Consider the following 13,217-nt stretch of genomic DNA (forward strand, 5'->3'; position numbering starts at 1 on the left):
AACTCACTGATGGAGGTAGCAGCAGACCAGCAGCTCCTGTGTTCTCGGAGCTAAAATCCCTGTTTTTGTCAATGTAGTCTGGTGTGTGTACAGAGAACCAAACCAAAACGATCTTCCAGGTCTCTCTCTGTAGGCTAGCTGATTTCTCTTGCTTCCAGTCTTTATCCTAAGCTAAGCTAAACTAATGGCCTCCCACTCTGCTGCGTTCCGGGAGGACGGGTAAAATTCCTGTTATTCCGACCTATTCTAAGATGGCCAAGTTGGCAGTCACAGCATTTAAACAACCTAAATGAGCTACTTCTACTGTGTAATTGGAGCGGTTAGTTGTCAAACTACATGTGTGTAGTTCATTACTTTAGTCATATATCCTTTATTTTAGATGCTTTTAAGATGAGCCACGGTGGCTTTTACAGCCATGTTTGCTTTGTTGTCATTCCCTGTAGGTCTTTAGATAAAGTGGAAGCGTTAAAAACTGGACACCAACAGCTTTCCGAATACTCGGAACTACGGTTGAAACAGTACGACATCAACTTGGCAATAACATACAGACATGAGATTGATATATTCACATTTACTCACCTAACTCACTGCCAGAAAGCAAACAAGCTTATTTCACAAAATGTTGAACTATTCCTTTAACTAAAGGATGTAAAGAAATTTCAACAAAACTTGTGACCGCCTTCCTGCCGAGGTCAGCACACTGTATTCCCACCTACATTTACTTCAGCCTTAAACACAGACATCTTAATAAAAATGATGATAAAACGCCTCTAAAAGTAACAGTTCAGTATCTTCATGCAGTTTTTAAAACTTATTTGAATTATTTTAAGCCTGAGCTTTGGCCAAGACAGACGTTACCCTGCTAGAAACACCCAAACAGGAACATGAAAAAGAAAATATTTCAAATACATCATTTGCAGCAGTAAACATCTAAACAAATATGGCTAAATACAGTATGGTATAGCAGGATAGCACCTTTTTCTTTCGGTTCTTGCATTCGATCGTTTATGGCACAATTGTCAGATTCAAGAGAAAAATACTCTCTTTAAAAACAGACTCAAAAGCATTTACAATATATACAGTTTATACAATATATACAGTGTGAAGCAGGGCTGTCTGCATTTCTAATGGAAATATAAAGCCTTTATACAGCCTTAAACTCCGGCTTTTTCATTTCTGCCAGGCACTACATGACTGAATATCCTATTGGGCAAACAAGCTCAAGCAGAGAGCGACTCAATAGCACAAACATTTAGTTTGACACTAATTGATTGTTCTGAATGTATGAGTGACTTTTATTCTGGCAACAAGTGCTTTATTATCATATGGAACGAGCGCAGGGCCACTCAGTGTCCCTCGGTTTGGAAATCCTCAGTGAAAGAAGCCAGTCAGGCGGCGGAGGAGGATCTCAGCGCCACATCCAGCTGAGCGTGGACGGACCATGAGACGGTGGGCACACACATGTACAAGAAGAGCTGCAACAACGTCGGCACAGCTGCGTCATAAGTAGTCGTTTCATAGCCATTTTGTATCTTTCTGTTTTCTGTTGTTTGGTTGTCACACTGCGACTCACTGTAGTCGTTTTGAATCTTTCGGTAGCCATTTTGAACACGCATTACTCCTAGTGAACATTTTGTCTCTCTTTATAGTTGTTTTGTGTCTCTTTATGGACGTTTTATGTCTCGTTGTGGTCGTTTTGTGTCTCGTTATGGTTGGTTTGTGTCCCTTTGTGATCACTTTGATCCTTGTGGACATCTTGCGCCTCTTTTAGGTTGTTTTGTGTCTCTTTGTAGTTGTTTTGTGGTCATTTTGGGTCCCTTTGAAGTTGTTTTATATCTCCTTGTAGTCATTTTATGTCTCTTCGTAGTTGTTTTGTGTCTCTTTGTGGTCATTTTATGTCTCTTCGTAGTTGTTTTATATCTCCTTGTAGTCATTTTATGTCTCTTCGTAGTTGTTTTGTGTCTCTTCGTAGTTGTTTTGTGTCTCTTTGTGGTCATTTTATGTCTCTTCGAAGTTGTTTTATATCTCCTTGTAGTCATTTTATGTCTCTTCGTAGTTGTTTTATATCTCCTTGTAGTCATTTTATGTCTCTTCGTAGTTGTTTTGTGTCTCTTTGTGGTCATTTCATGTCTCTTCGTAGTTGTTTTATATCTCCCTGTAGTCATTTTATGTCTCTTCGTAGTTGTTTTGCGTCTCTTTGTTGATTTATGCCGTTTTGTGTCTCTTTTTGTGACATTTTGCAGGTGAACTCCATTTGGCTGAATGGTTTGCCCAGTGGTGTAGAACTCTGGTTTTTGTCTGTCGTACCCTCACAGCCCTGTAGGACGGGCCAAAGTAACCCTTTATCACCCAAGTTGTGGCGAAGTTCACATTTGTTTTACATTTGAGAGACTGAAAGCAAATATCAAAACCATTTACAGGATCTTTACTTTTAGCTTTTTGTCTTTTTTCTAACTGGTCTTTCGGCAGTTTAAATCGCCTTAAAATATCACCTCAAATACCACCGCTTTGTCACCCCATTTGGTGTTTGTTACCGATACACGAGGCACTCGTCTATGGCTCACGGCAGCTGCTCCGGCCGTCCCTTCACTCAAACGGTTCTCATCTAAAGTTCGTCAAACACTGACGCCTCTGCCTCTGGCCTCGCCGCAGGTGCACCGGACCTTAATCATCACGTAACAATAATAAGACACGTGTGACGTTCTGAAAGGATCGCAGTTTGGTTAGATTTAGGAAAAGATGATAGTTTGGGTTAAAATAAGTATGTTAGTTATGTAAGTTAAGTTTCATGGGTCAACCCCAAGTCCCACGTCTGACTCATCCATCCATCCCGACCACCACCAGTCTTTTCTTGCTCATTATACTTCATTGCCCTTTGGCAACTCATGCAGACAGAAAGATGCCGTTTTGAAACTTCAGTGATATTTGTGATATTCGGTGATATTTGATAACCTGGAATTAAGAAGCGACTGTGAAAACTCTGCTAAAGATTATCATCAAATAAATTAGCAATCTTATTTGTGTGCTGATTTGTTCCTAAATATGTGGATATACATTATCAAATCATAATTTCTGTTTTCTCAAATTAGCTTCACAGTCTTTCCACGTACCCCAGTAACTGCAGAAGTACCCTCTGGGGTGCAAGTACGAGAAGCAATGCTGCCTCACTTTGTTAGTAGTAGTGTGGTGTTGTTTTGTTGTAGCACTACACCACTGCGTTAACCTGTTAGATGTCAGGGTAGAACTCAGTGTTGACGTCAACGCTGTGCAGGACGGACTTCTGATCAACAGCTGACATCCTGTTCAACACCTCTGCTGACAGAGAGTAACTGCTGCCAGACTTCTCCTCAAACCAGCTGTCCAACGCTCGCTTTCCATCAAAGTTAGTGATGGGCGGCCCGTTAACTGCCACAGTCAACAGGTCGTTCATCTGCTCCAGGGTCAGCCGGGAACGATTGTTCTTACACATCTTCTGTAGAGACCCTCGGCCTTTATCGCAGCAGGCCGTGGAGCTGGGCTGGACCCTGACAACATGCACAATGCGATTCAGCAGAGGAAAACGCTGCTTGTACCTGGAGATGTGACTGGTGACCTCTTTAAAACCGTTCATGCTGTAGTAGTCTGCTTTCAGATCCTTCCACTCCACCACCAGGCTGCCCCTGGCCTCCGTTCTGGCCTGGGAGCCCTCCTGACCCCCAGAGGGAATGGACTCCAGATGGCTGAATATTGTCTGGATTTCCTCCTCCCCATAAGTTTGGAGGTCCTCCCGGTTCTGAGGCCAGGTGGACAGGTCCAGGACCTTGCAGGCTTTGACAAACGAGCGGCTCTGCAGGTCCAGCCTCTGAGACAAGATGCCCTGGCTCCTGTTGCAGATCTTTTCTCGGATGGACTGAAACTTGGACTCTGCAACACGTAGATTTTTCAGTGCAACGCCGTTGAAACTTTCACGGAAATTTTCCTCAAACTCCTGCAGATATTCTCCGGGGCAGTCAACCAGCTGGCCAATCTCCATAATGGCCTCCTCAATCTTGGCTTCCACCTGCGACACCAGCAGGTACTCGCCCTGGAAGGTGAAGGCTAATCGTGAGAGAACAGCTATGATGTCCAGAAGGAAGTAGATGAGCTTTACTGACTGATAGTCCATGAGGAACTGGAGGAGGGTAAGGGCGATGGCTGCAGCGTCAGCCCTCTGCGTCTGGCTGCTGATCTCCTTCAGATGGGCAACTACTTCCAGGTAATCTTTGATGAGTGCATTAAGGACGTTTGGTTCTCCGATGATCCATCGAATGGCTCTAATGTCTCCGAGGAACTCTGCCTCCTCCGACAGTGTTGGAGCTGTGGATCGCAGCTCGGCCATCATGCGAGGAGAGTAGCGGTAGAAGCTGAGGAGCTGCTTGAGGTTGTTTTCCAGATCCTCCAGGCAGGACAGCTCCTTGCCACTGATGGCATCCAGCACCTCCAGATGCGGTCGATGGATCATGATAGGAAGGCAGAGGATCCAAGGAAAAGTCTTTTGCACAGCTATGTAAAGGTTGGCTCTCATTCCTGAAGAGATGTTGGTGCCGTCTACCCCCAAACCCACCACCAGCAAGTCCTGAAACCTGAGGCCTAGGACTCCGAAAGCTCGATCCATAACCTGGAGATACCCGTCCACACTGGTCATGCTCAGTCTCTGCAAGGACAAGAACTCTGTGTTTGGGGAACCCTCGTTGGTAATGAACTGGACATAAACTGCCACCATGTCTGAGAAAAGGTCGTCATTTTGGGCGTCCATTATGACGCTCAGGAAGGGAGACAGGCGCATCTTCTCAGCCAGGTCTTCTTTTAACGCCCTGCCGATGTGGTGGATGAGGATCTGACAGTCTCCTTCGTTCATGTACTGGTCCACCACTTTGAGCTCACACTTCTTCAGGAGCTCTGCCAGTGGACGGAGGTCGGAAAAGGGCCGTCCCTCCAACGCCAAGTGGTACGCTGCGTTGAACAGCAGCATCATGTTCTTGCACATCTCCTCTGTCTTTTCTGGGTGCATGCGCAGCTTGTACAGCTGCAGACACTTCTTATGGAGGTTGCTCTGGCTGTGGAGCTTGATGGTGTGGATCTTAAACTGCTTGGAGCCGATGATGAAGGCAGATGTTCGGGACGACTGGACGGTATACTGGCGGCACACGTGGCACCACATCTCGTTGAGGGTTGGCGAGTAGCGAAGGAACCAGAACTTTTTCAGCCACTCCTGCTTGAAGCGGCGAATCCGACGGCCTCCTCCAGAGGAAAGCTTCGATGGGTCTTCTGGAGAAATCACAAGATCTGCGGCAATTGACTCATCAGCCGAGTCCACGTCCTGGTCGTCTTCATCCAGAACCACCTGAGAGGGAGTTAAAGGCTCCATTCCTGAAAAGAAAAACTCAACTGCTGTAACCAGTTTAAAGTGTAAAAATCATTCAAAATCAAATAATGTAGATGCATCTGTTCACATCATGAAATGTAAAGAACCATGTCAGCGATTTTTGATGATATTAGTGGGATGGCTCTATGGACGTTAATGCTTGGTATCTTTAAACCTGGGTCCTCTGTGTCCACATCCTGGTGTGTGAGTGACTGGTAGGTAGTAAAAGTGTTGGAACTGGTCCAGTAGATCACCTCAGCCAGCAGCCACCAAACGGGCTGCAATGGCTGCAACGTGATCCTTTGGGACAACTGCACCTGATCACAGTAGGTCCACTAAAAGAGCTTGTTTGATCCACTGACAGGTTCAGAGTGTTATTCTAAGTGTGTGACAGCATCATGGAAAGGATCCCTACAGAGAGAGACCTGGAAGATCCTTTTGGTTTAACCACAAACAGCACACACACCAGACTACATTCACTAAAACAGGGATTTTAGAGAACAGGACACAGGAGCTGCTGGTCTGCTGCTGCCTCCATCAGCTAGTTTGTTTGAGTTATTGTATGACTTTGGCATTATAAAGAGTTATTTCAGATCTGAACTAACATGTTAAAACCCAAAACTTAGAGCAACTACACAAAAAACTCCCATATACTGAGAGGTAAAATCCCTGTTTTAGTGAATGTAGTCTGGTGTGAGCGATATAACGGCTGTTCGTGGTTAAACCAAAAGGATGGACCAGGAAGGACTGGACCAGTTCCAACACTTTTACTACCTACCAGTCATATAATGTTAGATCCTACCATAGTTTTTAAGAGCATACCTTGGAAATCTTCGATGGGCCCTTGCTCGGGGTGTGGTGGGGCCTGATCGTGTCGGGGCAGGGTCTGTTCAGATACCGGTGGACCGACCACGTCCCCCTTTCCCCTTCTGAGCCAGGACAGCTCCTCCTCCAGCTCGTGGATCCTCCTCTTCAGTTTGACACAGTTGGGGCAGAAGGAGGTGGAGGGCTCTGTGCTGCTCTGGTTCTCCTCCTCTTTCTCTTCCACCTTCAGGTTAGGAACGTTAAAGCTGCTCTCTGACGAAGTAACCCCCGACCCCACCGCTGCAGTTTTACACTCACTGTGGACGGACAACTGGGACCTGGACTTGCTGGAGTCCTCTAGAGAAGCCTCTAGGACGTCTTTGAAGATGAGGTCGATCTTCTTCCTCTTGGCAGGAGGCTGGCCGTCGGAGTCTTCGCCGGGTTGTTTGCTGGGGCTGGGTTTTCCCTGCAGAGTTGACTGCAGACACGGAGATTTAAAGTCCCTCTGAGTGTTGGGCAGGACTGCGGGCTTCTCTGTACCTGGAATGACAGTTCTCTCGGCTCAGTAACATATTTCTAAAAGGTGCTAAAGCAAAGTTAGTGTTATTGTTATAATAATTAGTTGAAGCTTATGTCAAAGTCTGTGACTGTGTGTATGGGCGGACATCTGAACTGGGCCAAAGACTCTTCCTGAGCTTGGACAGCAGACTGGTTAGTTTGTTTTGGGTATTGTGTGACTTTGGTGTTTTAAAGGGTTATTTCAGGTCCAACACAGTATTTGTGAATCAAACAATAACACAAACACACTAACTGATTGAAGCAGCAGTAGACCAGCAACTACCACTGTGATCTGTAAGGTAAAATCACTGTTTTTGACAATGGAGTCTGGTGTTACAGTTACTTACAGTTATACACTATGGAAAGGATCCCTACAGTGATAAATAATGACATGCTTTTTGTTTAATCAGAAACAGCTGCTATATATTGCTCTCTCTAAAGCCACCAGACTCCATTGACAAAAATAGTCATTTTTCCTCACAGAACATGGGGAGTTACTGGTCTCTGGTTTCTGTGACTCTGGTGTTTAATACATTAGTTCAGATCTGAAATAACCCTTTAAGACACTAAAGTCACACAATAACACAAATAAACTAACAAAGCACGGCAGCCGCAGACCAGCAGCTCCTGTGGCCTGTTCTCTAAAATCCCTGTTTTAGTGAATGTAGTCTGGTGTGTGTGCTGTTTGTGGTTAAACCAAAAGGATCTTCCAGGTCTCTCTCTGTAGGGATCCTTTCCATGATGCTGTCACACACTTAGAATAACACTCTGAGCCTGTCAGTGGATCAAACAAGCTCTTTTAGTGGACCTACTGTGATCAGGTGCAGTTGTCCCAAAGGATCACGTTGCAGCCATTGCAGCCCGTTTGGTGGCTGCTGGCTGAGGTGATCTACTGGACCAGTTCCAACACTTTTACTACCTACCAGTCACTCAGACACCAGGATGTGGACAGGTCTAAAAATACCAAATGTATCCTTAAAATTAGCTTTGAATTGACTCTATAGTGAGCCTCACCAACCACGAACGGTTCCCTGAACTAATAAATCAGGGACCGGTCCGGCTCACCTGTGTCCAGGTTGCGGTCGATGCTCTCCTGAGAGACGCAGTGAAGTCGCTGGATGTAGTCGTCACTGTACCAGACCCTCAGCTTCTCTCCTGCCACCAGCGCCCGACACACTCTGAAGTAGATGTTTTTACCGCGCTGAAACGCCGTCAAGTTCCTGTCACTCTCCTCCGACGAGGTCCGGACAAACCTGCAGAGACATTTGATTTCCATCATTAACCCTGAAAAATGTCATAAATCAGTGGTCAGCTGAGATGATGAAGATGTCTGGAGATTATTTTAACTGAAATCCAGGAGTAGAAAATCATTCATCACACACACACACACACACACACACACACACTATAGACCTCCACTACACACTAACACACTGACTAACTAGCACACACACACTATAGACCTCCACTACACACTGACACACTGACTAACTAGCACACACACACTATAGACCTCCACTACACACTAACACACTGACTAACTAACACACACACACTATAGACCTCCACTACACACTGACACACTGACTAACTAGCACACACACACTATAGACCTCCACTACACACTGACACACTGACTAACTAACACACACACACTATAGACCTCCACTACACACTGACACACTGACTAACTAACACACACACACTATAGACCTCCACTACACACTGACACACTGACTAACTAGCACACACACACTATAGACCTCCACTACACACTGACACACTGACTAACTAGCACACACACACTATAGACCTCCACTACACACTGACACACTGACTAACTAACACACACACACTATAGACCTCCACTACACACTGACACACTGACTAACTAACACACACACACACTATAGACCTCCACTACACACTGACTAACTAGCACACACACACTATAGACCTCCACTACACACTGACTAACTAGCACACACACACTATAGACCTCCACTACACACTAACACACTGACTAACTAACACACACACACACACTATAGACCTCCACTACACACTGACACACTGACTAACTAGCACACACACACACACTATAGACCTCCACTACACACTGACACACTGACTAACTAGCACACACACACACACTATAGACCTCCACTACACACTAACACACTGACTAACTAGCACACACACACACTATAGACCTCCACTACACACTAACACACTGACTAACTAGCACACACACACACTATAGACCTCCACTACACACTAACACACTGACTAACTAGCACACACACACACTATAGACCTCCACTACACACTAACACACTGACTAACTAGCACACACACACACACACACACACACTATAGACCTCCACTACACACTGACACACTGACTAACTAGCACACACACACTATAGACCTCCACTACACACTGACACACTGACTAACTAGCACACACACACTATAGACCTCCACTACACACTGACACACTGACTAACTAGCACACACACACTATAGACCTCCACTACACACTGACACACTGACTAACTAGCACACACACACTATAGACCTCCACTACACACTGACACACTGACTAACTAGCACACACACACTATAGACCTCCACTACACACTGACACACTGACTAACTAACACACACACACTATAGACCTCCACTACACACTGACACACTGACTAACTAACACACACACACTATAGACCTCCACTACACACTGACACACTGACTAACTAGCACACACACACTATAGACCTCCACTACACACTGACTAACTAACACACACACACTATAGACCTCCACTACACACTGACACACTGACTAACTAACACACACACACTATAGACCTCCACTACACACTAACACACTGACTAACTAGCACACACACACTATAGACCTCCACTACACACTAACACACTGACTAACTAACACACACACACACACTATAGACCTCCACTACACACTGACACACTGACTAACTAGCACACACACACACACTATAGACCTCCACTACACACTAACACACTGACTAACTAGCACACACACACACACTATAGACCTCCACTACACACTGACACACTGACTAACTAGCACACACACACTATAGACCTCCACTACACACTGACACACTGACTAACTAGCACACACACACTATAGACCTCCACTACACACTGACACACTGACTAACTAACACACACACACTATAGACCTCCACTACACACTGACACACTGACTAACTAACACACACACACACACTATAGACCTCCACTACACACTGACACACTGACTAACTAGCACACACACACTATAGACCTCCACTACACACTGACACACTGACTAACTAGCACACACACACTATAGACCTCCACTACACACTGACACACTGACTAACTAGCACACACACACTATAGACCTCCACTACACACTGACACACTGACTAACTAGCACACACACACACTATAGACCTCCACTACACACTGACACACTGACTAACTAGCACACACACACACTATAGACCTCTGGTGTTGGTGTGTACTAAGTGCAGACAGATTTTCACCTCATCCAGTTGGCTTTGGTCTCATCGCTGCCATCAATAGATTGGTACGTGTTGTTAAAATCAACAATCTGAAACAGTAAAAGAAACACCTGGTTCAGGACTGGTTCAGGACTGGTTCAGGACTGGTTGTGAACTGTTCTGGACTGGTGCCAAACTTACTATCCAGGAATAGAAGCCGGAGGACTTGTCCTTGGACACCAGCTCCCCCTCATACGGGCCGAACACCGCCCCCTTGGGGATGTTCGGATCCACACAGCGGACATCCACCTCGCCCCCCTCTGTGAAGACCTCCAGGCCTGATGGGACAGTGAGCGCCGCCCTGTTGGCCGACCCCGGGGCCACAGGTGTGTCGGGGACAAACAGCGGGGGCCCGTGGGACGGACACTCGTTCTGGAAATAGTCCTGGCACTCCTCACAGACTGGAAGACAAATGTGTGAACTAAACAACGTGTCATCATCACGTTTCAGGATTTTGTTTTTCCTCTTTCAGCGTCTTAAAGGGCAACTCTGATGTTTTTAACCAGGCTCCTCTGTGTCCACATCCTGGTGTGTGAATGACTGGTAGGTAGTAAAAGTGTTGGAACTGGTCCAGTAGATCACCTCAGCCAGCAGCCACCAAACGTGATCCTTTGGGACAACTGCACCTGATCACAGTAGGTCCACTAAAAGAGCTTGTTTGATCCACTGACAGGCTCAGAGTGTTATTCTAAGTGTGTGACAGCATCATGGAAAGGATCCCTACAGAGAGAGACCTGGGAGATCCTTTTGGTTTAACCACAAACAGCCGTTATATCGCTCTCTGCACACACACCAGACTACATTCACTAAAACAGGGATTTTACTTCAGAAAACACAGGAGCTGCTGGTCTGCGGCTGCATCCATCAGTTAGTCTGTTGTTGTTATTGTGGGACTTTGGTGTTTTAAAGGGTTACTTCAGATCCAACACAATACTTGTGTAGCACACAATAACATTAAACAAACTAACTGATGGAGGCAGCAGCAGAGCAGCAGCTCCTGTGTCCTGTTCTCTAAAATCCCTGTTTTAGTGAATGTAGTCTGGTGTGTGTGCTGTTTGTGGTTAAACCAGAAGGATCTTCCAGGTCTCTCTCTGTAGGGATCCTTTCCATGATGCTGTCACACACTTAGAATAACACTCTGAGCCAGGATATGTACAGATAGGACCCAGGTTTAAAAACACCAAAGTTCACATCAGTTCAGCTATGCTGCTAACATGGATACAAATGCTTGGCTCATTGATCGGCCATTGATGGAAGCAGCTGCAGTGAAGACATGACTCACACCAGAGGTCCAACGACTGCTCGCTCATGTTGGAACCATGTTGGTGGAAATCCAGCCCGTCGTCCACTTCACACCCTCTGCAGAACAACAACACAGGCTGTTAGTCTGTTATTGGAACAAAGCAGGAAGGAAGGACTTAAAGGGACAGTTCGGATTATTAGAGGTGTGGTTGTCTGAGCTCCTTCTCCATAGTCAATGTATCACCCAAAGTAATCAATACCAATTAAAGTGTACACTATATTTTGAAAATTTTAACGGCGTCACATTTCTGTCAGACATCTTCAGACTCCAGCCACCAGACTCCATTGACAAAAATAGTAATTTTAGCTTGCAGAGCATGGGAGTTGCTGCACTACTGTTGCCTCTATCAACACACTAACACATCAGGTCAGATCCAAACTAACTATTTAAAACACCAAAGTCACACAACAACACAGACAAATGAACCGATTGAGGCAGCGGAGGACCAGCAGCTCCTGTGTTCTGTGAGGTAAAAATCACTGTTTTTGTCAATGGAGTCTGGTGGCTTTGATTTTCCAGATACAGGCCTGAAATTATATTCTGAACACAGTTTATGCCCTTATTCCCCCTCTTTTAAAATGCTGCATTTAACCTGATCTTGTTCAGTCCTCTTTTTTTTACTGGTTTCATACATCATTATTAACTGGGTTATCGGCCATCTTAGATATTATCTCTTATGTTACATTTTATTGTTCATTTTATGTCTGTTTCATGTGAAGCTCTCAGTGCAGATCATTTGTTTGTTGTAAAGCACTTTGAGCTGCATTTCTTGTACTAAAGGAGCAACACCAATAGTTTATTACTAATATATACACACATGTAAAGATATATAGAGAACATTTGTAGATGTGTGTGTGCATGTATATGAGCTTTAAGGCTCTGGTGTTAACATCAGCCTCAGAAATCTGTCAGACTTCAGATATTTAAAGCTTTTTCCTGTTGTTGGATAATATCTGGTTATTGTAGCTCATGAGGATTTTAAATCTGCCTGTTTTCTGCAGTGAAATGTGTGTTTAAACTCTGCATGTCTGCATCCCTGCTGGATGTTCACTGCCTGCTCAGTCTCCTCCTCACGCCGCCAAACACTTCACAAACACCGCAGAACTAAAGTTGTCTTTAACTTTGAGCGTCCGGTTCACCGGATAATCTGCCAAATGAGCGCATTTCCGCGTAATTAGCGGCGGAGCTTTAATCTGCGCCACGCTTTCCCCGCTCGGTGTCGATCCGCAGACAGCTGGCAATCTGCCTGCTGTTTTCGGAAGCCATTTTCGCTGGCCACAGTGGCTACCGACACGGACCCACCTTGAGCAGAGACGCAGCGGGGACACCGAGCCCTCTCTCCCGGGTGCAGCTGGCCTCTCCGCCCGCCCTCCCTCCCCGGCCGCCGAGCACCGACCCCCGGCCGCTGGCTGCGCCGCCGACGATGCAAAGTTTCCCCGTTAATTTTTGCAACGACTCAGTCGCCTCCCCGAGCTTTGACCACCATTTTTTATCACAGGAAATGACATGGAGAACGGAAGAAAGCAAATTGCGCAAAAATTAAAGTTAACAGGCGGCGTGAGAGTGAA

The 13,217-nt window shown here is 45.7% G+C and overlaps 2 protein-coding genes across 2 annotated transcripts in view; both read right to left on the reverse strand.

Annotated features, from left to right (window-relative positions):
- Window positions 1-13,217, reverse strand: part of LOC139200906 (small ribosomal subunit protein eS17) — a 164,418-nt gene that overhangs the window by 109,967 nt on the left and 41,234 nt on the right. The gene's annotated exons all lie outside the window — the stretch shown is intronic.
- Window positions 2,943-11,656, reverse strand: prdm11 (PR domain containing 11). The gene is made up of 6 exons (XM_070830994.1): window positions 11,629-11,656; window positions 10,488-10,747; window positions 10,329-10,396; window positions 7,811-7,998; window positions 6,206-6,727; window positions 2,943-5,388 (listed from the first exon to the last, which is right to left on the reverse strand). The coding sequence occupies exons 1-6, from the start codon at window positions 11,654-11,656 to the stop codon at window positions 3,227-3,229; spliced, it is 3,228 nt and encodes a 1,075-aa protein (XP_070687095.1). The 3' UTR covers window positions 2,943-3,226.

This window comes from Pempheris klunzingeri, chromosome 5, assembly GCF_042242105.1.
Source record: "Pempheris klunzingeri isolate RE-2024b chromosome 5, fPemKlu1.hap1, whole genome shotgun sequence".
NCBI classification, from domain to species: domain Eukaryota; kingdom Metazoa; phylum Chordata; class Actinopteri; order Acropomatiformes; family Pempheridae; genus Pempheris; species Pempheris klunzingeri.